Genomic DNA, 18,222 nt, shown 5'->3' with positions numbered 1-18,222 from the left:
GAGGACAATATCTAGGCCATTTTGTTGGCAGTGTGAGTCAACAAAGCACAGGGACCTCCCCAGGGAGGAAAGGCAGTAGAAGATGTTAGGAGAATCTTCCCAATGCCCCCAAACAGATCAGCATGCAAGACCGGCCTTCTGACTCTGGGTATCTCTCCTGAAATTACATCAGCTTTCAAAATCAGTTTCTTTCCTGTTTGGGACATTACTATTCCTATATATCTTCCCCTCTTCTGACTGCATCATATTTTCTGGATGATTCAGTGATGAGAGCAGCAGCTGGGAGACTAGTATAGCCTATTCTTAAATTAAATTGCGGAAGTGCTGCCTTTCTACACATACCTATCACCATCTCTAATCACTTCCTATGACCATTTTATGTGAACCCTATCAGAATGGGGTATGTTCAACATGCATCCATTCCTCCATGGTCTGAAATGGGAAGCTCAGCTCTGGAGATGTTGAGATTACTTAGGCAGGACTGAAATACTCAATTTACTTTTGCTGATGGCAAAGGCCCCACAGGAATTTCTCTTCCAGAAAGAACATATGTGACTAACTCTAGTGCCACCATATCATGCAAGAAGATCTATAGCTAGAGAAATTTATAAGTGCTGGAACATTGGAAGACAAGACGGGATGAGTTTTATAACAGATACACACTCCGTATGAATGAAAGGATGTCTGCAAATACGAGCAGGCACGGAAGCAGTCTATTTGAAATTCATTCCTTCTGTTGAAAAGTTACCAATGTCTTCCAGAATGAGTCAATTTCAAAGATTTGAAAAATAAAACCCAGCCCCAAACAACAAAGCCATTGTTCAACATTTCTGAAGGCTAATATTCAGATATTAATGGTCCAAGACAAAAGTGCACCGACGGGGAAACATTTTTAATGACTAATTTATTTTCCAATTCATTTTTATTTTCCTAGACTGGCCTAAGATCCCATTATGGATGGGAATAATGCAATTTGAGGCTCAAAACACTCTCATTTATGTTCTTAAACTAAATTACAGCTAGTTGAAGCCACGAGGCAGGTTTGGGTTTTGCTGGCTCTTGGTCTTGGTGGGATCTAGATGGAAGGCACACTATCATTTGCATCCATCTGGGGAGGCCATACTTGCCCCCATTGGTCAAGTCACATATGTTCTATTCCAACCCCTTAGTGAAAGAAGCCAAGCATGCTGCTACAAATGCCTGGAGCTAAAAATCACTCTCCTGAAGTTCAATACTTACATGCTTCTTGTCTCCTGTCCCCCTGCTGTACCATGGATGTGTACACAGATACTATTTCTTGAACCTCTGCACACCTTTCATAATATAACTTGATATGTTCAGCAAGTTGCTTCTCAAGTAGGGGATTGAAAATCTACAAGAGGGCAAGAAAACGGAATGAACAACAATTGTCATCAAACACCCATGGGTACCAATGAGGCTACGTTCAGGTGGATTTCCTTCTCCCACTGATAGCACCAGGTGGCTTGTCTGTACACAGATCATCTGCTTTGGATTCTCAAAGGAAGGGTGTTACTAGTAATTCAAGGACACGCCAGCTCTGACTGCTTCCCTCTAGTTTCTTTTTGTGGCATCTTCTCCTCTGCAGAGCTTCTTAAGTGTTAGGATTTCCCAGAGACCAGGCCTTCATTCTCTTCCCTTCCCCGCCGCTATGTGCTATCCCCAGAAAATGACATTTATCTCCCCTGAGTTCCCAAAGGACCCCAAGTCTACCAGTGCTGCACCTGCTGCCTGGAAGCCTCCTCTCCTTTTCTTCTGTTTAGAAGGCTCCTACTCAACCTCCAAGAGTCAGATCCAAGGTCATCCCTTCAGGGCAGCCTCCCTAACAGCCTATCCCACCCTCATACATGTACCGATGCAGAGGACCGCACCTCGGCACTGCCAGACACAGTGCTCACATCTTTATTAAAGCATGTACCCCATTCTTTCATGACTTATCTGTTTAAGACCCAGGCAAGGAGCTCCTCAAGATCAGAGACCTGATCTCAATTCAGTGGTTTTCAAAATACGGGTTATGACCCATTGGAGGGTTGTGAAATTATTTCAGTGGTTTGTAACCAGCAGTGATTTTGTTTTTTATAGAGCAGAACACAGAACATCAGAGTACACTGAACATAGCAAGGATCTATATCGTTAGTAAAATTCTTATTTCAGTTTTGTGTTTTATATATATCTATATATATATACGTATATATTATGTGTGTATGTATGTATATGTGTATTATATATGCTTATGTACGTACTGCTCATGCTATTAAATAGAGTTCTTACTGTGGACCACCTTCAAAAAAAAGTTTGAAAGCCACCACCTTAATTCATCTTGGACACCTCAGCATCTTGCACAGAGCCTGGCACATAGTAGGTGCTTAATAAGTATTGGCTGTACACATGAATAAGAGAATTTCATTTTTTTCCTCTTATAGAGGTATCTCAACAGGGGTTCTAAGATGACCTATGGGTGATAAAGTGCCCCATTTTTCCGAATTGACTTTGCCTAGTGACTCCTGCTTTTCCCAGAACAAATCCCACAAGGTCACAGGAATGAAAGAACGTTCCTTTTTTAGGTATCCGGTGATCTCCTTACCAAGGCACGAAAAGCAACCAGGGTGAAGGTTCCCTCATGGGGCAGCCCCCCTCTAATACCCGCCAGCTCTGCTGGAGCTGGCCTGGAGACTCCGACAATTCCATTCATTTGTGGGTGGGTTTTGGACTTGAGAATTCAGTGCTGACTACAAAGCCCTCTATGATCTCCACCACTGCAGCCCACCCACCCAGTGTGAGCCAAAGGCCCACGTTTCTGGAGAGAGCAGTAAGCAGAACCAAGAGTCCTATTTGCTGGACTGTCTCCTCTCTGATACTTTAAATAATAGCATATAAAAGAAGCTTTACCAAATAGCTAAGACTCTCTCCTTTCATTAGCTTAATCACTGGATAGGCAACAGCCTGATAAAAATCGACTCTATAATTAAGCTACTAGTTATTAAAACGGAGGAAGTAAACGGCTTCCATTTTATGAGTACTAAATGAACCAAACCTTAACAAAAATCTATTATCACGTTTGCAGGGTGGAGGGGGAAGCCTCAATATTACTTATGTTTGGTGACAGAGCCGATGCGAGGTCCGGCTTAGATAAATCTTTTGTTTACACTGGACTGGTTCCACAGTCCTGACCCACATGCCCATTACCCATAAGCATTCGAAAACTCCTTGGTCCCCTGGGCTCACCTGTGCAGGGTGCAGAGCATGGAGGCGATAGTACTTCAGGGGTCCAAAAAACCCTTCAATGCCGGCCACATACCTGCTCCCTCCAATAATGAAGTACCCAGCAGTGTCATTATAATGGAAATCCTCTCGGAAGCTAGAGAAGAACAAAGGGTTAAAAGAGTTCTGGGTTTGAACAGATTTTTTTTTTAAAGACTCTTTCTCCTTGACTTAGAACTCCAAATTTCCGCAAACCCTTCACTCTAGTTCTAGAAGATGAGACCATGGTGGGGTCAGGCAGACTTGAGCTAGGATCCCAACCCTGCTATTTACCAGCTGTGTGACTTTGGACCAGTTGCTTAACCTCTCTGAGACTGAGTCTTCTTATTAGTAAAATGAGAATTCCTCTCTTACTGGATTGATAAGAGGATTAAGTAAAGAAGTACAGCATCTAGCAGCACCTGGCCCACCATAAGTACCTTTTTTTCTTTTTATTTATTTTTTATTTGACTTTTTATTTTATATTGGAGTATAGTTAATTAACAATATTGTGTTCGTTTCAGGTGTACAACAAAGTGATTCAGTTATACATATACATGCACCTATTCTTTTTCAAATTCTTCTCCCGGTTGTTACAGAATATTGAGCAGAGGTCCCTGTGTTACATAGTAGGTCCTTGTTGGTTATCCATTTTAAAGATAGCAGTGTGTACATGTCAATCCCAAACTCCCTAACTACCTTCCTACCCTTCCCCTCTGGTAATCCTAAATTCCACCATAAGTACTTAATACGTGCCGCCTATTGATATTGGTGAAATTGTTTAGCATCATTGGAATTATTTGGAATTGCTGATCTTAATTGGAAGTATTTTGCTCTAAAAGGAAAAAAAGAAAACTTGTTGAGTAGATAGAAGGTGGATGTGGAGGAAAATAAAAACATACCCTATTAGATAAGAACTGAGGTCAGATTCAGAGTTAGGAGAAGGAGGCCACAGCAAGGTCAAAGGGCTTGGCCAAAGATAAGCGGTCAGCACAGGTGATTTGTTGGAAGTCCACTTTGTCCTGAAAGACTTAAAGGATCAGGAAGGAAAATGGAGGGAAAAAATGGGTCAGCATGAATAAAATGCACAAGTTGTTCCTGGCAGCATTATTTACATCCACCAAAGACTGAAAAAGTTTAGGTGTCTGTCAGTGAGGACTGGTACCCACATCCATCCAATGGGCCCTGGACATCTACACAGCTTAAAAAAGGACAAAGGGCTCTGTGTACTGACCTGGAATAATCTGTAAAATACATTGTTCAGTGAAAAAATAAAAATGAACGAGCAGAACAATAAATATATTTTTATCCAAGAAAGAGGAGAATGGATTTTTTTTGTATTTGCATTAAAAAAGACTCTGGAGGTATACATAAGAAACTAATAAAAGTCTTTCCACATGGCATGGAGGTTAGGGGATTGAGTGGATGGAGGCAGAGCTGGAAGCAAGACATCTAACTGTAGACCTTTTCACATTGTTTTGGTTTTTTATACCATGTGCATTTATTACCTATTTAGAAAGTAAAATAGGAATGGGTGGACAAGGTGCCATCAGAGCATATGTGAACAGCAAGGAGGGATCAAGATAGGCATCGAGTGAGAAGCCAGGCAAAGACAAAAAGAGCCAGGGAGCACAGAGGGCAGATGGCAGCAGAAGGTAAGAACACAGCATGTCAGGCAGGCCGCCAGGAGCCCGGCAGCCTCAAGAGCCATGGACCAGGGTGACACGGACGGGACAGAGCAGCCACCAGTGGTTGGGTCAGAGAAGCCAGGCAACCGGGGGTCATCCCAGGAGAGAGGATGGGCTGTTAGGCAGAAACCCAACCCTGGGCAGGTGCTCCCAGCTGGAAGGAAGACAAAAAGGTGAAGAAATGGGCACTCTGACAACATCAACCGATGGTGGCAAGAGGGAACACTTAGAAATCAGCTTTCTACAAAGGCAACTAACATGGAAAAGAAATGCTTTATTTCCTGCTATTTCTTTCTCTGGAATCTCAGGCTTGAAGGGCACTAAGAAGTTGATGGTCTCTTCTCTTTTTTTTTAACGTGGGACCACAAAGTTATTATCTCTGAGAGCTGTGAATTGATTAAATTTTTCAAGACCTTCGAAAGATTTGAACATTCCAACTACCCTCATGAGGTATTACCCAGCACTCAGGGGACACAATGCAATGCTTCTGCCATAGAAGCTCTCATAATAGAACTCTGCTCAATCAACTCACCAGCTCACCTCACGGCTCATCCCTACAACACGCTGGATGCTTGCCAGCTGGAGGTTCCTCTCTGGAGGCTTCTTCTCATTTTTTTTTTTAATTTGAAAAAAATATTTTTTTTATTTTTTGGCTGCACCATATGGCTTGTGGGATCTTAGTTCTTCGACCAGGGATCGAACCCGGGCCCCTTGCAGTGGCAGCACACAGTCTTAACCACTGGACCGACAGGGAATTCCCTGTCTTCTCATTTTTAAATGGAGATAAAAATAGTACCTATCTACAGGGTTGTTGGGAACATTTATTTAATATTTAAACAAAGCATTTAGAACAGTGCCTGGCACATGGTAGGCACCATAGCAGGCACCATAGCTGTTAACTACAGTTATTATTATTGACCTAGTCCAACTTGGACTTTTGCTGCCACTTTTTAAAATTAATTTATTTATTTATTTTTGGCTGCATTGGGTATTCGTTGCAGCATGCGGGCTTCTCATTGTGGTGGCTTCTCTTGTTGCTGAGCATGGGCTCTAGGCACGTGGGCTTCAGTAGTTGTGGCACAAGGGCTTAGTTGCTGTGTGGCATGTGGGATCTTCCTGGACCAGGGATCGAACCTGTGTCCCCTGTATTGGCAGGAGGATTCTTAACCACTGCGCCACCAGAGAAGTCCCTGTTGCCACGTTTTGAGTTGCATGCTGACGGAAGATGTGTTTGCTCCCAAACCTGTCAATTGCCAACTGTATGGTCATTGTAACCATACAATGTAATTCAATCTTATGTGATCCAATAAAATAGGGATGGAGAAGAAAGAGATGTTCATTCTTTAAAAATTAAGTTGAATATTTTCGGTAGACTCAGTAAAGAATGGTTACTAAAAAAATTGTTGTGGAATTAGGACAGCTGGAAAAAGAAACTGAAGAAATCTAGATGGATTTTGGGCTCTGATAGTTTCACAAGTGTCTTTGTTTTCTTTTCATTTGGGAGAAACAGAAATTGGGTACCATTTATGCAAGAAAGATCACAGGGAACTCCAATCAGTAGACCCATACTCAAAGGCAAGGCTCTAGCTAGAAAGATTGGCAAATTAATGTACATTTCCATATTTTAAATTAAAATATTTACACACTTCTTTTTATGGATCTTTGCTTTAACTGAATTCTCAACTAATCAATAAATTACTTGGTCCCTATGGTACTAGATTGCAATTTTTTACCGTCATTATAATACCACTAACAGATCTCTCCAGCTCAGTCTCCCTCCACATCGGTGCCTCCACATTTTTCTCCTCTAAAATTCACAGTGGCTGCACCAAGACTGCAAGAGATTCCTTGCACTGTGCGTTGTTTGATGGTCATCAATTTTGCTGACATAAAAGCTGAGCTAGACAGTTCAAAAGCCCAAGCTGGTCCTTCCCGCAAGCCTCAGACAAGCTGGCAAACTATCTTTATTCTTATCTGGATGTGGGAGAGTGCCCCGGTTTATTACTGTGGAGGACCCAGCAGCGGGGAAGGATTGCCTGCCTCTGTCTTTAACTAGGCCTCACTCAGAATTGGGGAACAGTTTTGGCTCATGGGTTCTTTTTTTTTGGCCACAACACATGGCAGGGACATGTGGGATCTTAGTTCCCTGACCAGGAGCCAAACCCGGGCCCCCTGCAGTGGAAGCACGGAGTCTTAACCCCTGGACCGCCAGGAAAGTCCCTGCTCATGGGTTCTTTAGCAGGGGAATTTAAAGCCTCAAAATAGCTGTCCCTCCCACCCCTTAAAGTAATTCTCATCTTAAGTGTCACTTCCTCAAGGCCTGGTCTAAATTCTGGCTCCTTTGGGATCCTCTCAAGCCAACCTATTTATTTCCTTCCCTGCATTCATCACAATCTGTAATTTTAAATTTATTTGTGAATGTATTTGTTTAAGATCTGTCTTCCCCCCACTAGATTTTTTAGTTCCATGAAGGCAGGGATGGACTGTATTCTTGTTTTTCATCATTTTATTCCCAGAGTCCAGCACGTTGTCAAGCATGTGGTAAATGTGTAGGATGAATGAATATATACTGGATGGATGGATGGATGGATGGACAGATGAATGAATTCGACACTAGACAAGTCTGCAGTTGTTACTGCAGGCTTTCATGCGGTGCAGCACTGAACTTCTGAGCGCTTAATCACTGATCTTCGTACACCACTTTTGCGGGATAACAGCTATCATTATGTTTACTTTACAAGAACAAATAAAAAGGAGGATTAAGAGGCTTTCCTTGGAACACCTATAACCATCTACAATATTTGATGTTTAGGGCTTCCCTGGTGGCGCAGTGGTTGCGAGTCCACCTGTCGATGCAGGGGATACGGGTTCGTGCCCCAGTCTGGGAGGATCCCACATGCCGCGGAGCGGCTGGGCCCGTGAGCCATGGCTGCTGAGCCTGGGCGTCCGGAGCCTGTGCTCCGCAATGGGAGAGGCCACAACAGTGAGAGGCCCGCGTACCGCCAAAAAAAAAAAAAAAAAAATTGATGTTTAGTTTACTACCTGGCCCATTCTGAAATCTCTCTGGTGAATGAGATTCCTAATACCTAACCACTGGAATCCCAGGTGGGCCCAACATTAATTCTTTAGTTGTTCTATTGATGGAGGGGGTCCCAGGAGTAGGGGAAGGGCAGCTGAGACAGTGGTAAGGGGACGTCTTGGGCCTGGGGACGTATTACCAGGTAAGGAATCATTTCAAAGCTTTCACCAGGATGTTGAATTGGTATGTACCTGAAAATCAGTCCTGAATTCTGGAATCTTACATGATCATACTGACTCCGTCTTTACTTAAAATTTTGTAATTTTGTTCCTCATGGATTCTTTACATTAATCTTGATTTTTTAAAATACTGTATTAAATGTTATTTATCATGACTATTGTTATGAGCTGAATTGTGTCCCCCCCAAAATTCATATGTTTAAGTCTGAACCCCCAGTACAGCAGAATGTGACCTTATTTGGATATAGGGTCATTGCAGATATAATTAGTTAAGATGAGATCATACTGGAATAGGGTGGGCCCTTAATCCAATATGACTGGTATCCTTATAAAAAAGGGAAGTTTGGACAAAGACAGACACTCACACAGGGAAAATGCCACGTGAAGTTTGGCATTATGCTGCCACAAGCCAAGGAACTATTAGAAGCTGGAGAGAAGCTTAGAACAGATCTTTCCCTAGAGCCGTCAGAGGGAGCATAGCTCTGCTGACACCTTGCTCTAGGACCTCTAGCCTCTAGAACTGCGAGGCAATACATTTCTGTTGTTTAAGTCACTCAGTTTGTGGCACTGTGTTCCAGCAGCCTCGGCAAACTAATATAATTACTAAGTTTTGTTGGTGTCTCCTTACATTTTATGTGGAAGGTGCCTCCCTTGCCTCACCTATATGCCCTGGATCTTACTGTGACTCACTCCGCTTGTGTCAGCATCTACATTTCTGGGATTTAAGAGGAAAGGAAACCCTGACATAGAAAATGAAAAAAAGCTTATGAAATTCAATCGGTTGTCAAAAGTGTCTGAGGTTGCATGTGGGTGTCAGGGGAGAAAGGGCAGGTATTATTTTAGACCTCACATCCTGAAATGCAAACCCTTAATTTCTGGGGCAGAACAGGGCACTCGAAGAGATTTCTAAAGGGGCCACACATCAGCTGTTTCTCCAAAGCAAACTCTCAGGCCTTTCCTATTCTCAAACTCTTCATAGCAGATCCCATGGCCGCTGGTTATATAACAAAACACATATCTGTTGAATTCTTCCTCACTGGTCTAAATCCACCTGGTGCACTTAAGGCTTCTGCTCTGTTCTAAGGCCTCAGTCTCTATGCTTCAATATAGCTATCAAGTCACTCCCTGACTTTCTCTTTGCAGGCTAAGGAATAACACTGCTTTAGCCTTTCGCTATAACTCTAATCCTTTAATCCAGTCATGAAAATAAGAATTGTTCTACGTGCCCAGAGCCTAAAAGAAATTGTTTGACTTAAATGTAAACAGAAATGGTGGGGGGAAAAAAAAAGTAGAGTGTATGTCCCCTACTCTGCTGTCATCACCCCTCTTTGCTTTCTTTTCTTTAATAATTGGTTTCCAAGAAAATTTGGATTGTGTGGAGACTGAGTGAATGTAGCCTGTTTGGAGAGATGGTTTTTGGCTGAGCGTAGTGAAATGACTAAAGGATGAAGGAATGAACCTCCCCCTATCCCCCAGCCAAAGTCCCCAACAGTCCTGATATATTTTTTTTTATATACTTTTTTGTTTTTGGCCGCACCGTGCAGCATGCGGGGTCTTAGTTCCCGGACCAGGAAATGACCCCGTGCCCCCTGCACTGGATGTGTGGAGTCCTAACCACTGGACTGCCAGGGAAGTTCCCTGATATATATATTTTTTAATTATACATATGAAGCTGCTAATTTTTGTTTCTGTTCTTTACTTATTCTTAAGCATTTGAATTTACACATATACATATACATTATATATATTGATATATATATAAAATCTAGCTGTGATGAGATATCCTGAGTTCCTAAAGAAGAGCTCATGCCCCACGTTTCTGACACTATATGACCCACTCTTAAACAGGGATGTAGAAGCAAATTAAAAATATATGACAAATGAGGAAAAAGACCCAATTCTCAGTTTCTGTAACTCTTGTAGAGAATCGTTATATAAGATTGAAAAGTTATCCCAATATCAATAGTTGCATACATTTCAAATTTACATTATAAACATAAATATGAAGGCTGTCTGCTTTTTTTTTTTTTTTTTTTTTTTTTTGATTTTTGCGGTATGTGGGCCTCTCACTGTTGTGGTCTCTCCCGTTGCGGAGCACAGGCTCCGGATGCGCAGGCCCAGCGGCCATGGCTCACGGGCCCAGCCGCTCCGCGGCATATGGGATCCTCCCAGACCGGGGCACGAACCCGTATCCCCTGCATCGGCAGGCGGACTCTTAACCACTGCGCCACCAGGGAGGCCCAAGGCTGTCTGCTTTTATGTTTTATACTAGGCCAAACTTACCAAACCCTCTCAATAAGCAACATTAATACTTTTATTTTTCCGAATCCTTTGTAGAAGATAATTTTCAAAGAAAACAAATTATAAAGTGTCATGAAAGGAAGAATTTACAGTGAGATCTGGCGAAAGAACTAGTTTCTCTTGCTTGGAAAAAAAAAAAGATTGTGGGGAAAACATGGAGAGTTTTTGTACATTTAAAAAAGAAAAAAAAAATAGTACAAAGATTAGCTACAGAGCAGACTAGCCCAGTCCATGCTTGAAAAAACTGAATCAGATAGGGTGGGAATAACTTCAGGGTTGAGGGCTAACATATGAAGGTTCCTTAACCCTCATCCAGCAAATTTTGAATCAAAAGAAAAATCACACTTACCTAATGGTCTGATTATGGTAGTCTTTCAAATCCTGTCCAGTGCTGGTGGTTACTACTATCTATGTTGGGAGAGATACACAAGGATCAGTTATGCCTCAAGACCCCACATCATAAATACAGTCCTGGATATGAGTTATTCGTAAAATAGGCTTCATAGTCTTTCACCTGATCAGTTTCTGCAAATAATAAAAGGTGCAGTTTACTAGCCCTGTGTATATTTTGAGACTTAAGAAACTTAATTTCTCCAAATGACTTTTTTAAAAATAAATTTATTTATTTATTTTGGGCTGAATTGGGTCTTCATTGCTGAGTAGGCTTTATCTAGTCACGGCGAACAGTGGTTTCTCTTGTTGTGGAGCACGGGCTCTAGGCGTGCGGGCTTCAATAGTTGTGGCACAGGGACTCAGTAGTTGTGGCACGTGGGCTCTAGAACTCAGGCTCAGTAGTTGTGGCACACGGGCTTAGTTGCTCTGCGGCTTGTGGGATCTTCCCGGACCAGGGCTCGAACCCGTGTCTCCAGCATTGGCAGGAGGATTCTTAACCACTGCATCACAAGGGAAGTCCTGACTTTTTTTTAAAGAAGTATTTCGGTCATTTTATTTTTATTTATTTATTAAAAAAAATTTTTTTGGCCACACTGTACGGCATGTGGAATCTTAGTTCCCGACCAGGGATCGAACCCATGCCCCCTGCAGTGGAAGCTCTGAGTCTTAACCACTGGACTGCCAGGAAAGTCCCTCCAAATGACTTAATGTGATAAAAACGTCTATAGTGCAGTTTCCCCCAGTGGGTTGTAGACACTTCCACACTACCAGCCAAAGGTTCATTTGGTGTATTCGTGCTTGAAAACTTGTTGCATAAAAAGACAAGGAAATGTGTAAGATATTACAAGGAGTTCTTGGAATTTGTCTTTGATTCCAGGAGAGCCTTGGGGGGAAAACAAGACAGGGGATGAATGTTCTTCACGCACTGTGGCTTCCCAACCTCTCTCCCTCAGCACTGAGAATTGTCGCTGTCATTTCAATGGTGACAATGTCTTCATCACAAATGTTGTTAGCTGTCGTGTATTCTTCTCGTGCCTGGGACTACAACATAAGCCTCTGGGGTTAAGGGACTCCCTTTATTCCCTCCAGTGCTAGCGCAGAACCAGTGTTCAGAAAACACATTCTGGCTTAACTAGATTGTCAAAGATGTGGCTCCAACACCATGTCTATGAAAGAAAAGCTAACCCATAAAATCCAACCCAATTCAGCCATATAGAACATGTTGGTTCAGCGAAGAAAATGACTCAGACCAGTTGTTTCTCTAAACCAACCATTTACTTTAAGCCAATGTGTCCATTTAGTCAAAGCAATGAATATAGTAGTCTCACCACAGAGCTGGATTTTGTGTAGAAAAACAATAAGTACTATTTTGGAACCTATGTGATCAGAGAGACCAGATGGGATGGAAAGATGAAAGGGCAAATGGCAAAAGTTTACTAAAAAAGATCTACTTCTTTTTTCTTTCCACTGCATCTGGTCTTCCTAATTCTTCTCTCCTGTTTTACTTGATCATGTACTCTGCCATTAAATTCGTCTCTTTAATTAAAGAACTACTTTGATTTACTCTTCTGCTCTGAAAGCTTCGATGACGTTGTGCTGCCTTGCAACTAGAAATTTAAATTCCATGATATTCAAGATTCGCACATTCTAGCCCTAAAGACATTTTTTTTTTCTATTAGCATTCTATAGGCAGCGAATTTCTACTCCAAACTGGTTTAACTGCCAACCTCCAATGATGTGCTAAAGTACCTCCTCCTTGCTTCTCCATTTAAATTCTGCCCATTCGTAGGAACCTTCTTTACGAAACCTCCCCTGAGTGGTGAAGTGCTGTCTCTCTTCTGTGAATCAATACGAATCATTTGGCAATTAAGCTCGCCTTATGACACCCCTTCACCTGCTTAATGTGACTTCTATAAATAGTCTGTAAGCTCCTTGAGCATAGTGCCTTGCATACAGCTGGTGCAAAATAAGATCTGTTATTTGCTCTCATGATTTGATACCTAAGTGACACATGGTACTGAGCTGACCTTAAGAGAAAGCAGCAACCAAGCTATGCCACCAATATCCTCATGCAAATGAGAAGCTAAAACATGGACCACAGCAACGTCACCTAACAGAATTAAGGAAACAAACATACAAAAACTGCCAGCTAACATCTTACAGACTCTCCTCAGGAAAGCTACAAGAACTGACTTGACTTCTTTTCTCTTCAGAAAAAGGAAATGTGATAGACCTAACCGCCAAGGGAAGTCTGTGTATTATCTAATACACAAGACAAGCAAAATGTCTTTTCCAGTTTTATTATCGGACAGTTACAAATCAATAAGAAAAGCTGATGAGAAAATAAAGTAACCAGAAAGGAGTAGCATACTGACATCGTATATTTGAAGAAATGGAATTATCTTCAATTATAGCAATGTCACTATGTCACTAATTAACAATGATCACAGAACATGTGTCATACCAGAGAGTTTTTTTATCATACACAATGCATTAGTGGCTGCAGGAATCTTCCTCCAAGATTTACCGTCAGAAGGCAAGCTGACAAACATCCACACTGCTGGTGCCATAATCCATAAAATCTGTGTTATGAAAGCTTGAAACTATTATGTGCAGTGTTTTATAGTACAAAGTAGTTAAAGAACCTCCATCTCACCAGAATTATCACTTAGGTTTGTTGGTTATTTGTCGGTTTAATGCGAAGCATAAGCAATTGTTTTAACTGCCCAAAATAGTCAAACCATTTCTTGGCTGAACTAACAAATAAATTTCCTGTAAAAAAGTTGTAGATTTGATAACACTATATAAATATGGCCAAGGCTATCTTGACATTTATCTCCCCAAAGCCTATCTCGCTAGGAGAAAAGGCTTCAATTGCTCAGATAATTGTGGTTATGTAGCTGGCTATATTATTTACTCATTCACAATAGAGTTGAAAGAAGCACTTTAAAAGTTAATTAAATGGGATAGAATTCTTATGATTTAAATTTCCAACTATAAAAATTTGATTAAAAAAGTGTTATGGTTGTAAAAGTTTATCAGATACCACAAATTTGTTTTTGCAGATTTCCTAGCTCCCTGACTTTACAGCAATGTTTAAAGCTAAGTGATGATGCTGATATGAATCACGGTGGAGCGAGCTTTCAGTACCTGGCCACCATTAAAAGAGATATCCAGGCGAAACCACTCCTTCAAGGGTATGGTGAATTTCGTTTTTACAGCAAGGTCTTCTCCTTTGACAAGATGCATTTGAATATGCAAGTGGCCTAAAAGGAAAATGAAAGCTTGTGAAAATGACAGAAAATCCTTAGGAGTGAATGAAGTGGCTATATCTTTTCGGCGACTGTCCTAAACAGCTATAAGACTAGATCACATTCCTTCTTCCTTTAAATAAAAGCAAAGCAAAGCAAAACAAACAAAACACATATGTGCATTCATCTGTATATGTTTGTTTTAAGCTTCCAGAAAAAAATTTAACTTGAATCCCATATTTGGAAACCATCATTCTCATTGAATTGCCACGTTGACAACATTCCTTATTCTAGACAGACGTATCTGCCAGTAGACAGAGCATAAGAAAACTACACTATCATTCTAAAGGTTCTGTTTCATACTCACCCTCTTCAGTAAGAAATACAGAAGGCGTGCCGTACATCTCATTAGAATCAACAAAATACAGAATCCCACAGAGATTGGCCTTGCAATAATGGAGTAAATAAAGCCACAGTGAAACAGTAAACCTATAAGAGTGAGGAGAAAAAAAATTCTGCAGATTGATATCATCCAAGAGCAGGTAATTACAGTTAACAATGACAGAGTAAATTGCTTTCTTTCCAATGAAGGGATGAATTTGCCTTCGTGTTCATCATGGGAGATCAGCTTGCAAAGCTTGATTTTTGAGACAAAGGAGGTAGTTATAGTAACTGCAAAAGACGGGAGTTAACTAAGCGTCGCTGTACAAAACTAGCAGACATTGTACCTTGCACCAAAAACTCTTCCTGTGCCTTTTCTGAGCTTCACACAGGCCCACCATTTGAATCCTTGATTAAGGCTTATAAAGCCAGACACAGAATAAAAATCTGGATTTTAATAAGAGGTGACTTGATAAGAAGCTGTTCTAATTTCAATGATTTAAAAAAAAAACATAATTAGGGCTTTTTGAGCAATTTTGTTTCTTTCAAAGATAAAAGCCCTAAGGCAGAAAAAAATGCCATAATTTGCAAATGGCATCACTATATGCTAATCAGGACACACAGATACAATTTTAATGCCCATATTAGGTTATTCAGTATCACAGTTCTGGCTGACCAATGTGGAACAACTACTCTAATTGTTCCATTTCTGGGCTAGGGTTATTTTAGTTGAAAAAATATTATCCATCTGTGATTTGTGGAGTGAGGATAAAATAACAATGGTCAACTTAACTAGGACACATTTAGCCAAGCTATGTGATCCACCAATCATTCAGCAAATATTTGCTGTTAGAACATTTGCTTGATGCCACACATTGGGCTAGTGACCAGTAGTTCAAAGATAAGCTGGGAGTCGTGCATTTTGCATGTGAAACATGAATCAAGGTCAAAACCTGTACAGAGAATGTTCTCCATTACCCCAGTAACCAATTCACAGTTTGGGTTAAAGTGGCAGCGGCCCCAGGTTCTTTGGGGACTCAACCCAACAAGACCTTTAGAATATTCTGGGCTTTATAAACTGGCCTTCAAGTCGGTGGTAAGATATGCAAACAGATGGTACCACACAGCTCCCTCCTGACCCACCCAGCTGAGCAAGCTCATGAAGATAAGTTATTACAAGGAAGCTTAGCAAGAACATACGCTTAGTAAAGTGACTCAAGATCTTTCTACAGCCAGCAGCATGGGAAGAATTAAATCACTCTGCTAAATCCATCCAGTCTGAGGTAAACCACGAACAATTTTCAGCATCTTCAATTCAGCAGAAGGAAAAAAATATATCTGGGTTTTGCTGAAATCAGTGGAGGAGATCAGAAGTTGTGAGATTTCAAGCAGCTCATCCAATCTTCCAAGACAGAAAAGGCAAAGTGAAGGCTGCAATCTGGCAGGGCTGTGGCTGGCTGCACCTGACACCTTGCAAAGCCTCAGGCTCCAACACCTGACTCACCTACTTGGGTCATTCCCAGGACCAACATACAAGGTCAAGCGAGGATTGATTGCTAAATGCAAGAATAATTTCAGAATTCTTTGAGGTTCTCAGGTCCACAAATTCTACCTAAGCTATGTAGATCTCACCATTTTTCCAAAGCATATTACAAAGGTAGGTCTACCTAACTGGCTCCACTAGCCTGCTCTGGTCCTCAGATAAAAAGAGCACTACCGCCCCACCGGCCCCCATCACCGGCCTTTTCTTACACTGGGTAATCTATCCGCTGGCGTCGGGTGGCCTCTAGCTCTCGATTCCGAAATCTCGGGAACTTCTTCACAATGCCTGTGTTTTCTCCACTGGAGGCAAAGAGAAAGCCCAGGAGGGTGACCACATCTGTAAACAGCAAGATGGCTGCCTTTTAATTATTTCCAGAAAAACACTGCTTCCAACATTACATTCTTCCTGGAACCCACTGCCTAGCTCCCATCAAACATTTAAATGAAGAGTCTGAAAATATTAGCAAACATTTATTGCACACTGAATATATGCCAGCCAGCTGAGAAGCACTTTACAGAGCTATCTCAATTTGTGTTCATAGCAACGCTATAAAGGAGATTCTTTCTTAGTCCCATTCTACAGATGAAAAGCCCGAGGTATAGAGAGGTAAAATAACTTGCCTAAGGTAACAGACCTAATAAGTAGTAGAGCGAAATTTCAAGTTTCCAGCTCAGGGTCTATGTGCTTAACCATTTTACATCCTGCCCTTCTAATGCAAAGAAAAGCATTTTGAATTTATGTAATAATAATAACAGTTAACACTTCAGTAGCAATCACTATGGTCCACACTACTGTATAAAAATATATGTATATATATTTATATATAAATTCATTTAATCCTCATTATTATCCCCCATCTATAGATGAGGAAATAGATGCACAGCTGCTAAAATACTAACATTTATTTAACACTTAGAATATGCCAGGCAACATGCTAAGTACATTTCAGCAATAATCTTGCTTAATTTCACAATTTATGAGATAGATTCTATTATTGTCCCCCTTTAAACTGAGCCTTAGAGAAGGTTGAATAATAAGAGGTGGAGCTCGGATTCAAACTCGAGCAGTCTGGTTTCAGAATCTATGCACTTAAAATTACAGTTTTTTTTTTTCGTCCGTGCAGACTTTCCGCATAACCTCAACATGTTGCCCTATGCAAATATTACTAACCATACTCCTTAAAACTAGGGAGGTTTCCACTTTATTTTGCAAATGTGTGAGAATTCTGTGGTTCTAGAAAAGAGGAGCATCTGTAACAAATCTGAAAGGGAAAACTGAGTTATTTCATCTATATTTAATGCCTACAAGGCTAATACGGATTTTTTTATTTCCAATACCCCACCCCCCTTCAAAGAAAAAAATTCAACAATACAACCTAGAAATAAAGATCACCTTTCTCTTTCTTAAAATGTTCCTTGGTTTAAATATCCATAATTAAATGGTGGAAATAATCTATTTTCCTGGGCTTCCTAGAGTTGACTTCTGCACCAATTACCGAATGCCAATATTGGAAGAAATTACAGGAGCCTCAGCCTGGGATATTGGACACCCCAGCTCTCATTCCTCAATGGGGAAAAATGTTTTATTATATAAAGAGGTACCTCTGGTTCATTACAACTTGGAAATCATAAGAGCAATGTTTTCAAAGTCTCAGAGGTGCATTTGGAAATCCAAAAGGGTGGAGTTATCAATTCCAACAAAAATACTTCAAACCTTATTTCTTTGCAATTTGAGCTCAATTTGTGCACACTGGACTTGCTGGTTAGTTACGGGAGTGGAGAGAGGGGATTAGAAATGGAAATACTACAAGGGTGTCTTCAGAATCCAAGGAAAAAATTCACCAAGAGGTTGATATCAGCCAACCTTGGTTGGCTTCCACCATGTTGAGTGGAACGTAAGAGACCAGACGGTCATGTTAGCCCCCTGGGAAGCCTTCTGCTAGTGATTGCTGTTGAGTTATCTAGTGTATAGTAGAAACATTTATCAAAATGAACAGGATTTGATTCTGTCCAACCTGACTCCAGTAAAAGGAGGCTTCATAAAGGAGTTTTCCAAAGTGAAGGGAGTTAAAAGTGAATGTTGATGAGCCATTCCTTTATCCAGTGATCAAAGAAAAGCTAGCTGAATAGGAGAACTTGCAGCAAAAGAC

The 18,222-nt window shown here is 41.0% G+C and overlaps 1 protein-coding gene across 1 annotated transcript in view; it reads right to left on the bottom strand.

Annotated features, from left to right (window-relative positions):
* The window catches only part of SEL1L3 (SEL1L family member 3), a 100,767-nt gene that overhangs the window by 60,614 nt on the left and 21,931 nt on the right, over nt 1-18,222 (bottom strand). The window contains exons 3-8 of the mRNA XM_060103549.1: nt 16,283-16,409; nt 14,517-14,638; nt 14,049-14,164; nt 10,855-10,913; nt 3,244-3,376; nt 1,240-1,372 (exon numbers count right to left, since the gene is read on the bottom strand). Of these exons, the coding sequence (XP_059959532.1) occupies nt 1,240-1,372; nt 3,244-3,376; nt 10,855-10,913; nt 14,049-14,164; nt 14,517-14,638; nt 16,283-16,409 (690 nt within the window). The remainder of the gene's footprint in view (nt 1-1,239; nt 1,373-3,243; nt 3,377-10,854; nt 10,914-14,048; nt 14,165-14,516; nt 14,639-16,282; nt 16,410-18,222) is intronic.

Source organism: Mesoplodon densirostris, chromosome 1 (assembly GCF_025265405.1).
Source record: "Mesoplodon densirostris isolate mMesDen1 chromosome 1, mMesDen1 primary haplotype, whole genome shotgun sequence".
NCBI classification, from domain to species: Eukaryota; Metazoa; Chordata; class Mammalia; order Artiodactyla; family Ziphiidae; genus Mesoplodon; species Mesoplodon densirostris.
Note: the sequence above shows the minus strand (reverse complement) of the source record. Positions and strands in the feature narration are given on the sequence as shown.